A 17,753-nucleotide genomic window follows, 5' to 3' on the forward strand; every position below is an offset into this window, starting at 1 on the left:
TTTTTCTGCTTTTCATGACGTATTTTTTATGAAAATCTATAAAAAGAAGAAATACAGGGCTTTTACTTGCAGAAAAAAGTTATTGAAAATAATTTAAAAAAAAATCATTTTAAATGTTCGAAGTGCTTGCCATTCACCTCTGACAATAAATTTCAAAATTACCGTCCGTTCCGTTTTAAATATATTATTTTGGTGCCAAACTTTATCCCAACCCTGTATTTAAAATAGTTAGGCAAAATCAATAAGAATAAATAAACGATCAATAGAATAAAATTAATATGGAACTGAATGGGAATTACATATAATACGTTTGTGCCAAGAAGATATAACATATGCTATATCTTCTTGGGTTATGGGTTCTTATCTTTATGAAGATTTCCATGTATTATTGTTGTTCATTCGTTACACACTATATTTTGTCCATTTTGTTTATTGTGCTCTCAGATCATTTTTGTTTGATCTGAAATTGTGAAGTTATATCTTTTGTTATATATCCCAAAGCCAACAGGTATAGTTATGTTATCTATTTCGCATAATTAATTGAAACAATTGTTTCATGAGTTTTTATGATTCGTATATAGATATAAAAAAACATATCTATTTTTTAAAGTGAGCTGATGTAGGTACTCATGAAAATAGAAATATTTATAATTATAATTTTTTTCGATTTGAAGTTTATTTTAACTAATATCAATTCTCAACCCAACCAATATATGATTGGGTAATCGGGTAATGCATGGAAATTCGAATTATATTATCATGGTATATTAGATGCATCTTATTAGTATTATTATTATACTTACTCGCATATACCTGTATATGGGCCATCCATAACTTTCCACCCCGAATTTTGAGCTTTGGGATGGAATAACGAAAAAACTCTCGGACATGTCAAATTTTGTTGAAAGGGGGACAAAGGAGGGTGTTCAAATGAGTTTGATATCACTACCCCTCTAGATGCAACCCCTAACGCATCTCATCTCATTTCCGAATAGGGAAGAGGAGTCGAGCAGCACCTTTTGGGAAAGCAATTCAATTTCCTGCAAGAGTGTATTTTTTTTTCATCGCTTTATTATTATACAGATGAGTGACTCAGTATTCCATCAATAACTTTCACACGCCGAATTTGGATTTTTGAGATGGAAAAAACACTCGGACGGGTCAAAAAATGAATTCGATATCACTACCCCTCTAGCCGCTACCACTTAGAGCAATTATTTTTGAAGAGACATAATAGAGGTCAAGTAGCTTTGTTGAAAAGGTAATTCAATTACCTGCATGAGCGTATTCTTTTTTTATAATAAATATAATAATAAAGCGATGAAAAAAAATACACTCATGCAGGAAATTGAATTGCCTTTCCAACAAGGTGCTGCTCGATCCCTTTTCCCTATTCAAAAATGAGAGCTGTTAGGAGGGGTTGCGGCTGGAGAGGTAGTGATATCAAACTCATTTGAACACCCTTATTTTCCCCCCTTTCAACAAAATTTGACTTGTCTGAGCGTTTTTCCGTTATTCCATCTTCCATCCCAAAGCTCAAAATTCGGGGTGGAAAGTTATGGAAGGCGGCCCACCCTGTATATGGATATATATACGATTTCGCATATATGCGAAACTGCCGAAAAAATTGTCGAGCAAAAGTTGTTCTGAATAAATCAGTCTTCAATAATACAATACGACTAATTCATTTGTATACAATAAAGTGGCAATACAAATTAAGGTAAATTTTTTTTTAATGGAACCCTATATTTTATTCAATATTTGAATATATGAGCTTAAAAAGACGAAATCAAATATATAGTTTCACTAGCTGACCCGGCAAACGTTGTTTTGCCGATTAAATAATTTCCATGTTGTATCATAAAAAAATAGAAATTAAAAATTTTGTCTAAAAAATAAAAAAAAAATTTAGGGGTGGACTACCCCTAACATTTAGGGGGATGAAAAATAGATGTTGGCCGATTCTCATAGATAGCTGACCCGGCAAACGTTGTTTTGCCATATAAATAATTTCCTAATGATTAAATTACTAAAATGGCTATTAAAAAATAAGGGTTGATCGTAGAAGGGTGAAAATTGAGGATTGTATGTATTTTTGTATGTTGTATCATAAAAAAATAGAAATTAAAAATTTTGTCTGAAAAATACAAAAAAAAATTTAGGGGTGGACTACCCCTAACATTTAGGGGGATGAAAAATAGATGTTGGCCGATTCTCATAGATACCGGATAAGCACAAAAAATTTCATCAAAATCGGTCAAGCCGTTTCGGAGGAATACGGTAACGAAAACTATGACACGAGAATTTTATATATTAGATAGGCCTCAGATTGCTCGTTTCGGATATATTGTTAATTTTGAGCAATAAAATGGTCCAAAATGAGAAATGCTGTAATAAGTAGAGGTTAGGTTATCTTTCTTGGATTGCAGTTTACGCCAACAAAATTTAGGAAACCCTCTATTATATATCAAACTTTGAGCTCCTCTTAAGAATATAGAGATCAACTCTAAGAGCCCTAAAAAGCACCGTTTCTACAATTTAAAAATGCATATAATTTTCTCCGTTTTTTCAATTGGGACGCCCCACATAAAATATGGCATTATGTAAAACCTCTTCAAATCCCGAATACTAACCCAACCATTTATATCATCACAGGCATAAAGGTAGAGGTTGTTTGTCCGTTTGATAATTTTTACCTATAAAACAGTGTCATGCCTTATTCATTTTGAATGAGTTTTTTATTTCCTAACAAAAAGTCGAATGAAAATCGTTACAATGTATGGTTTAGAAGAACGATAAAAATAAAATCAAGAGATTAGCGAAATTTGGTACAACTCGAAAACTAAAATTCAAAAAAATGTGAAAGTTAATGAAGTACCTAAATGTCCAAATAAATACCTACGTGTTCACCTAACCTGACATAAAAATTTCTTCCATTATTATTCAACATCTCAGGAGTGACCGACCTGCGATTTTTGCAATAAACATGAAAATGATTACATTTCTGAATAGAAAATGACCTTTCAAACGATGTATCATACCTAAGCCCAAGTATTTGAAAAATTGGGGGTTGTACCTGTCCTTCGAAAGGGGTTGAAGCTACGGTTCGAATTTTTACGTAGACTAATGACACGTTAAAATTTAATTTCGACTGTTTCAGTATAATTAATGAGTATTCACAATAACCGAAATAATGAATTTATTCCATTTGGGATTCCACACTCTACCTCTATATTATATTATAATACTAGCTGACCCAGCAAACCTAGTTTTGCCATTTAAATTATTTCTAGGGTAGATAATAATAACTAACTCATCGTGATTGCTCGATTGGTCGTAAGAAAAAGGAATGCCTTTTTTTCTGTTCTGCACAATTTTTTTTGGGAATATTTTGTTATATAAACCTTGACCTAACAATAATAAACACAACAAAAAATAGAATTGTCCAATTTGGTGCGATCGTTTGAACAATGAAGCATTTTGAAGTAAACCATAGATCCTCTCTTATTAATATAGATAAATATGGGTTCTCCTTACTAAGGCGTTTCGAACTAAAATCCGTAATTTTTCAAAATTGACCCTCCCCTGCAATGTTATACAATCATTCATAAAAAATCTGTGGTATATTATTTATAATATAATATATCTTATTTGAATTGAAGTACTCATTCCAGATATGGGGGCATGGTTATGTCGAAAATGGGTACTTTGCGAAGTGGAAACACACTCAAATGGCGAAAATTTGATCCACAGCAATGAATTTGCAAACGAAGAAGCTTCGAATTGTTCAAATAGGCAAGATTTGAATAGCGACAATGTTATCCCCCAAAATGAAAAGGTTACTCAGAGCACTTATGCAAGGTCAAAATTTCAAGATCGTGAAGATTCAAATAGAGAACATGTTAATAACACAAAATCAAAAAATACTAGTCAATCAACTGATCAATATCAAGGCACCACAACCTCAATATTTTTCGTAGAGGAATATCAAAATGAAACAAAAAAAGATAATCATAAAACTATCAAAGTCCCGCCTTGTATAACGATTCCAGCTGGATATTTCGATTCAAATAGGAAAAATGTAGCCACCCGACTAGATACTTCTAAGTTAACTAAGCCCAAATTACATCGAAAACATAATTACGTGAATAGTAACATTGAAGGCCCACTTAAGATGCTCTACAACTGTCCGGGAAATTTCACGAATAATCAAAAAGGTACATTGTCGAATTATGGTGATGAAAGTTGCGATTCCAAGAAAGGAGTGGTTCAGTCGCATTCAACTTCGGTCAATAGCATTACACCCATTAATGTTCAAAAAAATTCTTTTGATCCCCACTATTACCCAGCATACTCACAAATTTCTATCTCACCTTCCGATGTTTATCGAATTCTGCCTGTTTCACCCAAAGAATGTCGGATTATCAAAAGAAAGATTACCAACAAACATATCATAATAGACAATATTGAGAAAATTGATAACGAATATCTGGAATCGCGTTATCATATCAAGAAGATGCAAAAACTGAAGTATTTCAGTCATATTGATGAACTTGAGCTGTTTCATGTCACCAAATTGGAAAATGCAGACAGCATTTGTAGAAATAATTTCAACTGGAGATTTGCTGACACAAAGACTTGGCACAAATTCGGCAAAGGGGTTTATTTTTCTTGTAATGCAATGTATGCCGCAAATTATTCTGGAAGTGGCAATGAAAAAGTAATGTTTATCGCCAAAGTGTTAGTAGGAAAAAAATGTTTGGGCGCACAACGCATGAAGATACCAGAGGAAGGTTATGATACATGCGGAAAAAATCAGAGTGATATTCTCGTAGTGAAATATGAAGATAATGAATTTTATCCTGCCTATAAAATAAAATTCCATATTTCACCTGATTACGTTTCGAGAAACAGAAGCGAATAGAAAATCTATTTATATATTGAAGGTTAAAAAGAAATTGCTACTTTTGCACATAGACTTATTATTTCTGATTTCCTTCTTGAATTAATTATTTTTTTCAGCACTCTAGATTCAAATTCCCATTACTCGTAAACTAATTGAATTAAAGACAAGCGTTATTTATGGAGCAATGTTAGGCCAATATACAGGGTGGGTCTGCTTTGACTCGTCAAATATTTTAACAGTAGATTCTTGAGATCAGAAGAAACACTTTTTTCCTACACCTAACCATTTTTCCGATTCGGCTTGATAAAAAGATATAGCCATTTTAAGTTTTCATAACGTGCTCAGAATAACTAGCTAAATGTGACACTACACATCCGCGAATCTTTTAAAAATAGTTGCATTTGGTCAAAGCACCCAATTTTTCGAATTTCACAAATATTCTTTAAAACGGCGTATTATACGAGAAAATATGGATAATACTTTCATTTTACAAAACGTTCAAATATTCATTAGAGAGCATTCAACTTGGTTTTGAGAGGGAGATTATTTGAATTTTTGGTATTTTTATGGAATGTTTTATCTTGTGTTCGAAAAAGATTAATCGAATAAATGAAAAACTACACTGCGCAAAAAAATCAACGCATATTCTGAAAATCTCAATTTTACTGAATGTTAACTGTACATTGACTTTATAACTTATTTTTTATGTTCTCTCGGGAAGGTTTTGAACGAAACAAGACACATTAAATGGAAGAAAAATTCCGAGTTGGATTCCTAAGTCATTAAGAGTAGCTGGATGATTTTCTGAACTTCTCAGCCTTCTATTGAGGTTGTCCCAAACCTTCATATTCGTGACTACAGTAACCAGTTGTTGAATGATTTCGTATACAACGTTGATGTAATGTTTTTTATTTCCTATTGAATATACGTTGAAGAAGTACGCTAAAGAAACGTTACATATTGGTGACTACAGTAACGAGTCGTTGAATGGTATCGTATTCGACGTTAATTCCATGTTTCTCTCTTCCTATTGAATACACGTTGAGGGTGCACTGAAATAACAACGTTTCATATATTAGTGGATTCAATAACCAGCTTAATCATAAACGTTGATTATATGTGAAATGTGAAATCAACGTATGGTGGAATTAAGGTTTCGATATAACGTTACAAAATTCAACGAGTAACCTTGAATCAACGTCCCCCACCACATATAAACGTATAAAACACGTGTGTGTGTATATTGGGTGCCTCCTAACTTGAGAACAGTTAAGAGCATGTAAAATTGATTCAGGAAAAAGTTGTAGAGCATTTTATTATCTACAACTCTCATAATTAATACAGAAACGATCAGAGGTACACGAAGGGAGATATTTGAAAAAACGCCTTGTTATCATCTTCCAACTGCCAGATTAAGAAAACTCCCCTTGATTATTGTCAGATTAATAGGTCAACATGTCTTTCTTAATATTTCTTTATGAATATGAATAATACATATATTTTGAAGTAATTTTAGATGATCATATACATTTGCTTGGGCCTATTATCTTATTTATAGCTAAAAAGGTATTATGCCCCGGGCGCGAGCTAAGCTCGCTACACCACTGTATTTCGAAGTACCCGTTTCCGTTTAAAGGAACTCACTATTGCCAGTTTTTCAAAATAAGGTAAAATATTCGTTTAGCGACCAGTTTTTCGAAAATATCTTCCAAAATATCCTATTTATAATATATGATAGAAGTGATGTCCATTAGAGTAATTGGCTAGTTCAAATTTTTTAAAACACAAAAATCGAGAGAGAGAGAGAGAGAGAGAGAGAGAGAGAGAGAAAATAACTTTATTTATTCGAATCGGATCAAATGGCTAGCGACCGAGGTCTTCCTGCCAGTTAGGTAGTTAGGTTCAAGTATATGTACATATGTATATAAATGTTATACATACTAGAATAATAAAATAATAAAAAAAATTATTCGAGTGACAGAAGGTGTTGAAAAAGTGCTGGTAATTTGCCCTTTGGTGTAACTTCTCTATCGTAGTGGTGAATTAGTGGTTCCATGATAGTCTTGCTTGTTTGCTTCCTGATAAATTTCTTGTTTAATTTATGCAGTCTCGATAATATTGGCTCTACTTCCGTTGACTTGTAAAGCAGAGTTGGTTAGGAAGATTGTGCAACGGGTTGTTGGGGTGTATCAGGTTGGTGATCTTTCTTATAAGCTTGTTCTTTCTCCGATTTCTAAATTGTTGAGAGTTGTGTTTGATGTGTTCGATAAAATTGGATGTGCGTATTCTAGCAGTGGCCTGCATATCATTTTGTAAATTGAGCTAGCAGTCGTGTATTAATTCCAGAGTTCTTATAGTAGTTGGGGAGCCGACGATGCTAAATCGGGATTTATTCGAGCTTACTGGGGACCTAGTGGATTTTGAAGATTAGATGGTAGAAAAGAAAAAAAGTTCTATGAGGTATGCACTTTCAGCGGTGGGGAAAGCGTCAGCAGGTTCTCAAAGATGTAAAAAAAACAGATTGAGATACTGTATATGCCCTACGTGTCTCTAATAATAACTTCATGTTAATCTGACAGTTTTCGTGGGGTTGGACGTACGGAAGTACGGCAAATGGTAAAAAAAAATTTTTTTCGTGCATGTCAAATTTTTAGAGGATACAAGGTCACAGCGGTCCTTTGAAAATGCCAAAAAAAATCGTTACTTGTACATTCTCGAGCGTGTCAGATATTCATACAGATGGTTAATCACGGTGATAAAGACATGTTGACCCATTAATCTGACACTAATCAGGTGGGTGTTCTTAATCTGACAGTTTGAAGATGATAACAAGGTATTGTTTAAAAATATCTCCCTTCCAGTACCTCTAATCGTTTCTGTATTCATTATAAAAGTTGTAGATAATAATATTCTATACAACTTTTGTCTGAAGCAATTTTACATACTCTCAACCGTTTTCGAGTTAGAGAGCGATAAGTGCGAGGAGCTTAGCCACACATGCGAAAGTCCAAGGTGAATGTAGAAATCCAGTCTAATGTACATTCATCGCCATATATCTCAAGAACATTTGAACGTAGAAAAAATTGCTTCGGACGAAATTTGTAGAAAATTTTATGCTCTACAACTTTAGTAATGCATGTGAAAACAATTTGAAGACCAGGAGAGGAATTCATTAAAAAAAAACTGACTTTTGCTACCCTTATGGCCAATTTTTATTGTTTCGGCCTGATGAAATTTTCGGATTATATTTTTCCCGTTATTCTTACACGTGAAGTTTTTTTGAAAGTTTGGCGCCCTTCCACACATTTTCGTTACGCTCAAATTGTGAGTTTAAGATAATATAAACTTTTTAACATGTAATTAACCACAAATATCTGACACGATCGAGTATGTACAATGATCGTTTTTTTTACTATTTTGACAGGCTGTCCTAGACAATTCCCCCTATATACAGGTCCAATTTTTGGTAGAGGTACTCTACATGGTCCAAGGAATCTCCACTTGTATCCCGAATTTCCCTCTTTGGCTCCCCAACTATAGGTGAGTGAAATGTTTGGCTCGTATGATGGCTGTTGTTTTCTGTGTCTTCGTGTGGTTTTTGAAGCTCAGATTAAGGTGTATGAGTATACCCAGGTGTTTACAGCAGTTTGTAGGTCTAATCATAATTCCACCGATTTCAATTTTTGTGTGTTGTGTCATCAGCAAATTGTAATGTGTCTGCTCTCTCATCTATGCCTTCTCTTGGGTTGTAATGATTATACAGGGTGTTTTCTAATTGAGTGTCAATATTTATGGGGGTGATTTTTGGGCCCATTTCAAGAAAAAATCTTTATATGAACATATGTCCTAAACGTCTTACCTTTTGAGATATAGGGTGGTAAAGTTTTCAAAAATAAATCATTTATTATCAATATCTACAATACCGCTTCAAATATTTCATTGAAATTTGTCATACATGTATACCATGAATCAAGAGGCATTTTTTTATGTATCACTTTTTCCTTCATTTCCACCAGTGGCGTTCGTACGTAATTTGACCTACCTATTTTGGCAGACATTGATGGTACGCCACAGATTTTTCCTGAAATAAAAATTATTTTTGAAATTCCCGATCATTTCTTACCAAAATTGATCACTTACCTTTTTTCAATCCGATTCACGGTTTCCGAAAAAAAATAAAAACCGTTTCTCTGCATGATCATAAAGATATCCAATACAGACATATGACAATATCACCATGCAGACGCATACGTAGAAACCCGTGAGTGGGACTAAAAAAATTCAAGAGATCAAATTTGCTCATAGTTGAATACAGTCAGTGTCTAAATAATACCACCCTGTTTCTCAAAAGGTAAGACGTTTAGCACATATGTTCATATAAAGTTTTTTTCTTAAAAATCACCCGCATAAATATTGACATTCAATTAGGAAACACCCTGTATATCACAGCATACAATCAACAAGGAACATCAGGGACACCCCGTCTTCAATTACAAACAATCTGATTTTCTATATTGAAAATGGTCCATCTGCGATTCCATCTAAATTTGCTTTTCAATTCAGTCTCTCCTATTATTTATATAATATCTAATATCTTATTAATTATAGATTTGTGGTGTTAAAGAAATGGGAGGATGCCTATGTAGACCGTGTATAGACCTATTGTCAAAAAAACCTGAAGAAAACAATGGAGAAAATGCAATCCCACAATATGGAACTGCGAACCGACTTCCTTCAAATGATCCACATGGGCAAGATTTAAATAGTGACAGTGTAGTTCAACAACTTTTAACAAGTCGGTATAATGATCAAGGCACCTCGAGATCAAATTTTCAAGCGTACAAATCTTTTTCAACTACTGCAAATGCAGTATCAAATATTCAGACTGTCAACCAAGGCATTGTAACTTCAACACTTGCTTCAAATAGGAAAGCGACACGAATAGAAGGTACTACTACAGCCAAATTAGGTCCTCAAAGAGCCATAGGTAAATCGTCGAGATTTCTAGGTGAAAGCTGTGAACCAAAGAAAAGAGAGATTCAGTCGAACAATAGAAGCAATAATAAACCTCATCCTTCATCTTTATGCAATCATACTATTGTACCGAAAAATGTTCAAAGAAGGAAATATGATCCTAACTACTATCCAGCAGCCTCAGAAATTTCAGTTTCAACTTCTGCCGTTTATCGGATTTTGCGTGTTTCACCTCTCGAATCCCGTATTATCAGGAGGAGTATTACCAACAAACATATTATAATACATAGTATTGAGAAAATTGAGAACAAATTCCTTGAATCGAGTTACCAAATGAAGAAACGTCAAAAACTGAAGTACTTTGAGCATATTGATGAACTTGACTTGTTTCACGGTACAAAATCGGATAATGTAGACAGTATTTGTAAAAATAATTTCAATTGGAGATTTTGTGGAACTAATACAGGGCATCAATTCGGTAGTGGGGTTTATTTTTCTTGTAATGCCATGTATGCTGCGTACTATTCTTCAGATGACGATGAAAAAGTGATGTTCATCGCCAAAGTTCTAGTAGGAAATAAATGTTTGGGTACACAAAACATGAAGTTACCTGAGGTGGGTTGTGATACATCCGGAAAATATCATGATAATAGTGTGCTCGCGAAATACGAAGATAATGAATATTATCCTGCCTATATAATAAGATTCCATATATCGCCTGATTATATACCTAAGAATAGAAGAAAGAGAGTAGACAACTGTTCACATGAATAGTTCTTCAGTAAAGTCAAACGGAAAAACGAAGAAATATGTATGCTAACTGAAATATTTTTCTTCATTGATCTTTTATCACTTAGTTATTTTGATTTCAGAGAGACTCCAATTTTTTCTTGATATGTGTCATGAAAGGAGCTTTTTTTTTTTAAATACTGACTTCATTTCAACAGATTTTTGTATAAGTTTTAATTCCTCTGACTTTTTCCTCTTTTGTCTTTGTTTTGTCATTGTTTTTTTAAGTTTTTGTATTTCATTTTGTACTTTTGTCATTTCATGTTTGGCTTTATTACTGTTTCTCCAGGAGCTTTTTCTCGTTTTTTCAGCTTCAATTTCGTGATTTTTATTCTGAAGATGAGCTGTTAATCGTTAGAAACATGTTGAGGATATATTGAAAATCACCTAAGTGTTTTTATCTGGAATATTGTTTTATTTACTTTTACTATGAACTGCCCAGATATTTATTTTCAGTTCTATATCACAAACGGCTTTATCGAATGAAACAAAAATTTTGGAATATATACTTCTTCATTTATTTGATGAAAATTATTCGAACACAAAATATCACCCAAGTCTTCCAGTTTTCCCATTATGAACATTACGTATCTACCATAAAAATACCAAAAATTCAAAGAAACCAAATCTTGAAAAATGAAAGAATTCTTCCTATTTTCTCGTATAAACCGCAGTTTTCGAGTAATTTGTTGTTCAAAGAGTATCAGTGAAATTTTAAAAATTGGGTACTTTGGCTGAATACAACTCTGTTTAAAAGATCCATAGATGTGTAGAGTCACCAGTGAGTCATACTTCACATAGTGTCGCAGATTTGGCTAACTATTCTGAAGGTAATTCTGTTTTTTCAGGGGTGCAACAGCGCATTATGAAAATTCAAAATGAATTTTTATCAGAGCCGAATCGGAAAGAATTAGTGGAAGCCTAACCCCCAGCCCACCAAAAACAAACAGCTGCCGCTCCGATGATAATACACAAATTTCGATTGAATTTGAAAATGAAGATGAAATACGAAAAGGCGGCCGATAAACTGAGCTGATATGCCGCCCTTCAGACAGTGGCACCTGAAAAACAGTCGCCTCACTGTTTCACCCCTAATGCCGGCCCTGGCTTAGGTCAACAGTGTCAAAATTATATTGAATGATATTGAATTAGGAGAAATATAGGACATTGCCAATGTCTTCATTGGGGGGTAGGATTGAATTGGATATCGTTGCATAGCAGATGTTGCTCGAATACTTAGGATTCTTAGTAATACTCAAAAGTTACTACTAGTATTTAATTGGGGTCAAATGAGACCGAAACCATGGCCCGCATCTACTCTACTTTGATGGAACGTTCACCCTTGCGAACTGACGATGACAAATTGGCTAGTACGATTCAGATCCTAACACATGTTGATATATTCATATTAGCGGGTGATATGCGTCTGAATTGATTCTTATAATATTATATTAATCTATATTTCGCAAAGAAAAAAGGGATCGAATATATAACCCTTCTGTGATATGGAATATAAAAAATCTGAACTTTTCTGAGGTTTTAAAAGTCAGAAACCCAAGTGGAATAAGGATGTCTGGTACTCATAGGATACTACCGCAAATTCATAAAAGATTACGCCAAAATTACAAAACCTTCGACGGTTTTGTCTGAAAAAAGGGAGAAAAATTGCTCACTCAGAAGACTTCATGAAATCATTCAACAAAGATGAGCAAAATGCTGCTAGTGTAATATATTTCACCAGACGGGCACTTTTCATCATCTATATCTCGGTAACGGTGAGTGGTAGAGAAAGACTAATTGCAGATTTGAAAAGAGCAAAATGAGAGCAAAACGCAGATATCCCACACGCTAGGGTGAAAAGAAATTATAATAAATGAGCAAAACGAGAGGTTTCGAATGAAACCAATATTGGAAAGGTCCTTTGAGGTGCCCTGCCAGAGATATATCTCTGTGCCCTGCTAGTGTAATATTACACCAGCAGGGCACTTTGAATTGCCAATAACTCATTCTACATAAGTGAGCAAAATAAACTGAATGGAGAGCAAAACGAGGGCACTGAAAATGTAAAAATTCTTTGAGGTGCCCTGCTAGTGTAACGCCCATGGAGGTACCTCCATGGTAACGCCGCTGTGCGCGCACTGAGTTGCGTCATAGAGAAAGTTTATGAGTTGACCAGAGACAAGTGTCTCTGGACCTCTATCTACGCTCTGGGGTGTGTTCATAAACTTACTCCGAGAGTAGAGTATGAGTATGGTCATGCTCAGAGAGCATACTCTGAGGAACTAAAAGTACGTTTGTGAACGCTTCGGGTAATCAGAGCTTACTCAGAGCAAGCTCTGAGTAAGTTTGTGAACGCAACCCTGGACTCTCTGGAACTCTGGACCATCGAAATTATAACGTATTGTTAGGTTATGGAATATAGGCTTTGCTGTCCATAAAGTAAGTCATCTGTTCTGTGTTGCTGTCTGTCTGTGTTCGTAAACAAACTTGTCTTTTTCGAATTCTAGCTAGATCTCCTAAGTTTGAATTTTCATTTCTTTTGAATTTTCTCCAGGAAAAGGATTAAAAATGGAGAATAAACCTCAAAAGATGCCAAAAGTAGCTAAGGTAAGGTGAAGATTATTTAAAAAACGGACTTATCCTAATAATTCATTCGTGATAATTCATAATTAATAAATTTTCAGGTTAAAAACAAAGCTCCTGCAGAAATTCAAATTACTGCTGAACAGCTACTTCGTGAAGCAAAAGAAAGGGATCTCGAAATATTGCCACCACCTCCTAAACAGAAAATTTCAGATCCTAATGAGCTTGCAGATTACCAGCTACGTAAAAGGAAGCAATTCGAAGATAATATAAGAAAAAATAAAACTGTCATTCCAAATTGGTTGAAATATGCCCAGTGGGAGGAATCACAAAAAGAAATTCAACGGGCAAGATCCATTTATGAACGAGCTTTAGATGTGGATTATCGAAACATAACAATATGGCTCAAATACGCAGAAATGGAAATGAGGAATCGGCAAGTAAATCACGCAAGGAATTTGTGGGATCGGGCGGTGACCATATTACCTAGAGTCAATCAACTTTGGTATAAATATACTTATATGGAAGAAATGTTAGACAATGTCCCTGGTGCTCGTGCAGTATTTGAAAGATGGATGGAATGGCAGCCAGATGAGCAAGCATGGCAAACATATATAAATTTTGAACTGAGATACAAAGAAATTGATAGAGCACGGCATATTTATGAGAGATTTGTTATAACACATCCTGAAGTCAAACATTGGGTGAAATATGCAAGGTTCGAGGAGAATCATGGATTTATCAATTCATCCAGAAAGATCTTTGAAAGGGCTGTAGAATTTTATGGTGATGATTATATGGATGAAAAGTTATTTATGGCTTTTGCAAAGTTTGAGGAGAACCAAAAAGAACATGAAAGGGCCAGAGTTATTTATAAATACGCCTTAGATCGTATACCAAAAGAGAACACAAAAGAGCTTTATAAAGCATATATCATACATGAAAAAAAATATGGGGATCGGAGTGGTATAGAAGATGTGATAGTCTCCAAAAGGAAGTTTCAATATGAAAAAGAGATTGAGCAGAATCCAACTAATTATGATGCATGGTTTGATTACATAAAAATCATTGAAAGTGAGGGAGATATTGAGTTGATTCGGGAAACATACGAAAAAGCCATAGCAAATGTTCCTCCTTCAAAAGAGAAGCAATACTGGAGGCGTTACATATATCTTTGGATTAAATATGCTATCTTTGAAGAACTTAAATGTGGAGACTGTGAAAGAACAAGACAAGTTTATAAAGTCTGCTTGGATATAATCCCTCATAAAATTTTCACTTTTGCCAAAATATGGCTGATGTTTGCAAAATTTGAAGTCCGTCAAAAAAATTTAACTGCATGCAGGAAAATTTTAGGTGAGATTAATGCATAGTTTTCAACTCCATTGGGTTAACTGCTCTTTTTTGTAGGAATGTCGATAGGAATGTGTCCTAAAGATAAACTGTTTAGGGGCTACATCGATTTAGAAATTCAGTTGAGAGAATTTGACAGATGCCGTACATTGTATCAAAAGTTTCTAGAATTTGGTCCTGAGAATTGTATTACTTGGATTAAATTTGCTGAATTGGAAACTCTCCTAGGGGATATAGACAGAGCTAGAGCTATTTATGAACTAGGTATCCAGCAGCCACGGCTTGATATGCCTGAATTACTCTGGAAAAGTTATATAGGTAAGTAAGCAGAGAAAGTGTGAATTTTTGTAGTCTCAATATTTTTGAGAACTAACATCTACACTTTAGTTTATAGTTCTGTGAGTCAATGTTATGCACAAAGACAAAAAATCCAAAAACTTTCTTTGAAACATAATATAAGTTTTCTTTCATATAGTTTCCATTATAAGAGTTTTTTCGAGTATTTAGAAGATTTGCAAGCATTTCTGACTTCGTACATCTTAATTAAATTTAATAGCTTTTACCTAGCTCAGCCAAATGAATAATCTGTTGACTGATATTTTTAGATTTTGAAATTTCACAAGAGGAGACTGATAAGGCAAGGATTCTTTATGAAAAATTACTTGAAAGGGCATCTCATGTCAAAGTATGGCTATCCTTTGCTAAATTTGAACTTAACAATCAAACTGAAGATGACATGAATATAACCTTAGCCAGAGAAGTATTTAATAGAGGCAATGAAACATTGAAACATTGTGATAATAAGGAATCGAGAGTGATACTTCTGGAAAATTGGAAGGAATTTGAAGATGCCCATGGTAATGATGACACCAGAGAAAAAATCAAAGCTAAATTACCAAAAAGGATCAAAAAGAGGAGGAAGGTTATCGACGAAGATGGAACGGAACAAGGCTGGGAAGAGGTGTTTGATTATATCTTTCCTGAAGATGAAAGCAATAGGCCTAATTTGAAATTGCTGGCGGCCGCTAAAAACTGGAAGAAAAAAATTGAAGAAATTAATGATGCAAAAGAAGGTAGAGATTAATGATCATGGCTAAAGAAGACAAAAAAATGAAGAAGGTGATGATACGAAAGAGGGCAGAGATCATTGCCCGAAAATATGAAAAAGTGAACAAATTTTTTTCCATTGATTGTATATAATAAATGTAAATAATATTTGTTAGACGTTTTTTTTTTCTAACAAATCCCGATTCTAAGTATTCTGCACGAGCTACCATTATAGTAGAGTTTCAAGGGACAGTTTCAATAGATCTGTGGCTATAATTTGGTGTTGAAGTGTAGCCAGAGATATAGAAGGGGGGAGATTGAGCTTCGACCACTGCGCATCCTATTTTCATGGGACAAAAGTGGGTCCGCCATTTGTCAGGTCATAGCACGGTATTATGAGCACGGTTTAACAATTTAGTGAATATTCTTGTCATTTAGCTGCCATTGCCTGCTGTCAAGTCAAACGAATGTAAACAATAATAACAAATATCAACGTATTTTTGGTGATATTTAGCGGATTCGTGTGGTTTTATTAGCTTTTTTCGCTGAATAGCAGGATATTTACGATGGCTTACTTCACAATTATAGGTAAGTTCCCAATTATATCAATTTTTGAATATCTTTGATAGATTTACAAAGTTTTTAAACTTGTTTCAGTATTTCTCCTTCAAAATTGATGAAAAGACACATCGAATTGAAAAAACTCCAAGCATCTATAGGGAAATTATACAATTAAGTCTCTAAAAAATAAAATACAACACATGAAAGAAGTGATGGACTTTTTGAGACAAGATCAACGTATTTCTGAAAATGCTGCCCATTATTGGGAGAAATCTTTTGATTCAGTGCCACATTGATGAAAAGATATTCAAAAAATGTAGAGAATGATACTATGACCCTAAAAGTTCCAGTCTTGAGGGAATTGTAATATTCTTCGAAAATCAAGGTAACATGAGAAGATAATTTAATATGAAACTGAGATGATTTTATTTTATGTTTGTTTCAGGAGGACTTCATGTACCATCATATGGAATTATAACAATATGTCAAACAGGAATTTGATGATTTCAACTAAAAATAAAGTTCCAAGAGATGAAAATTTTCTCGAATTATTTGCAACAATTCAGTCCCAAAAATTTTATGATCGAGTTGATGATTTGTTCCCTTCCTTGAAAGAACATTTTTTATATTCTTCAGTGATTGGCAGACATCATGGCTTTCTTTCAGTGAAAAATATTGCCAGATCTCATTTTAAAATTAGAATATTCAATCTGTGTGAAAAGTTTATTCAAGGTTCTGCAATTAGAAGACTTCATCACTTGATTTTATGCAGCAATCAATACTGGATATACAATATTGTATAAATAAAATGAATAGAAAAATGTTTTTTTCTTTTATATGTTTAATGCCAGTAGCTACTGAAAAATGTATCGACTTGTTAACTTTCATCATATCATGTCTTACTTCCAATAAAAAATATCAGATCAAATTATCCACTTTGTGCAAAAAATTTAGTGTCCTTCAGATAGACAAAATCGTGTTTCTGTAGAAACAGAAAATAAAAATTTAAACTTAATAGCAGAGTTCCGGAATTGTATCTCGAAGGAAAGTGGGGGAGCAATTTTTCAGGTGACTTTTCTCTGATCGTAATTAGAGAACAGTAGTGAAAAGAAGCGATTCTGGAACAAACCAAATATTGGTGACGCTTCGAAGTCTATATATATCAGACTACCCTATAAGACCAAATTGCTAGAATCTTCGAAATCATGGATTTTATTTTGAAAACGTTACCTATTTTGATATTTCGTTTCATGTTTTTGTTTGATGTTAGGAAACTATTTTTCCCACTGATTGGCTCCCAACCAGAATCAAAATAGAAGTATGTATTTCAATGATTTAAAAAATTTTGAAATTGAGTTAGGTTCTCAAACTGGGAGAAAAAATTCGGAAAACTTCCAGATAAAGTCAAACATAGGTACCTACTCTATTACAATATGAATAGAAAAGACAATTAAATTAAAATTTATCGCTCCCCTCATCGTTGGTTACAAACGCTTGAATATAATTCAAAAGGATTCATTGGTACAGTTCAGAATTTAGA

General features: G+C 33.8%; 2 protein-coding genes and 1 long non-coding RNA gene across 5 annotated transcripts; all 3 read left to right on the forward strand.

Annotated features, from left to right (window-relative positions):
• The first annotated feature begins 247 nt into the window (after positions 1-247).
• Positions 248-10,834, forward strand: LOC123314902 (protein mono-ADP-ribosyltransferase TIPARP-like). 3 transcript variants are annotated; one of them, XM_044900361.1, is made up of 2 exons: positions 248-508; positions 9,515-10,834. In XM_044900361.1, the coding sequence occupies exon 2, from the start codon at positions 9,533-9,535 to the stop codon at positions 10,652-10,654; it is 1,122 nt and encodes a 373-aa protein (XP_044756296.1). In that variant the 5' UTR covers positions 248-508; positions 9,515-9,532; the 3' UTR covers positions 10,655-10,834. The 3 variants fall into 3 exon arrangements, with proteins under 3 accessions (XP_044756296.1, XP_044756288.1, XP_044756306.1); XM_044900353.1 differs by lacking the exon at positions 9,515-10,834 and adding an exon at positions 3,675-4,972 and having other exon boundaries at positions 310-508; XM_044900371.1 differs by lacking the exon at positions 248-508 and adding an exon at positions 8,381-8,446.
• A 2,299-nt stretch (positions 10,835-13,133) lies between these two features.
• Positions 13,134-15,827, forward strand: LOC123312211 (protein crooked neck). The gene is made up of 4 exons (XM_044896524.1): positions 13,134-13,276; positions 13,354-14,608; positions 14,663-14,923; positions 15,211-15,827. The coding sequence occupies exons 1-4, from the start codon at positions 13,238-13,240 to the stop codon at positions 15,687-15,689; spliced, it is 2,034 nt and encodes a 677-aa protein (XP_044752459.1). The 5' UTR covers positions 13,134-13,237; the 3' UTR covers positions 15,690-15,827.
• A 124-nt stretch (positions 15,828-15,951) lies between these two features.
• On the forward strand, positions 15,952-17,036 carry LOC123312230. The gene is made up of 3 exons (XR_006537591.1): positions 15,952-16,240; positions 16,310-16,598; positions 16,659-17,036. It is a non-coding gene; the product is annotated as an uncharacterized LOC123312230 (long non-coding RNA).
• Positions 17,037-17,753: the final 717 nt, after the last annotated feature.

The sequence above is a fragment of the Coccinella septempunctata genome, chromosome 1 (assembly GCF_907165205.1).
Source record: "Coccinella septempunctata chromosome 1, icCocSept1.1, whole genome shotgun sequence".
Taxonomy (NCBI): Eukaryota; Metazoa; Arthropoda; class Insecta; order Coleoptera; family Coccinellidae; genus Coccinella; species Coccinella septempunctata.

Coding starts and splice junctions, on each gene's coding strand:
- LOC123314902 (XM_044900353.1), top strand. CDS start 3,677: ATGGGGGCATGGTTATGTCGAAAATGGGTACTTTGCGAAGTGGAAACA.
- LOC123312211 (XM_044896524.1), top strand. CDS start 13,238: ATGGAGAATAAACCTCAAAAGATGCCAAAAGTAGCTAAG. Junction 14,609..14,662: donor TGCATGCAGGAAAATTTTAG/GTGAGATTAATG, acceptor TCTTTTTTGTAG/GAATGTCGATAGGAATGTGT. Junction 14,924..15,210: donor ACTCTGGAAAAGTTATATAG/GTAAGTAAGCAG, acceptor TGATATTTTTAG/ATTTTGAAATTTCACAAGAG.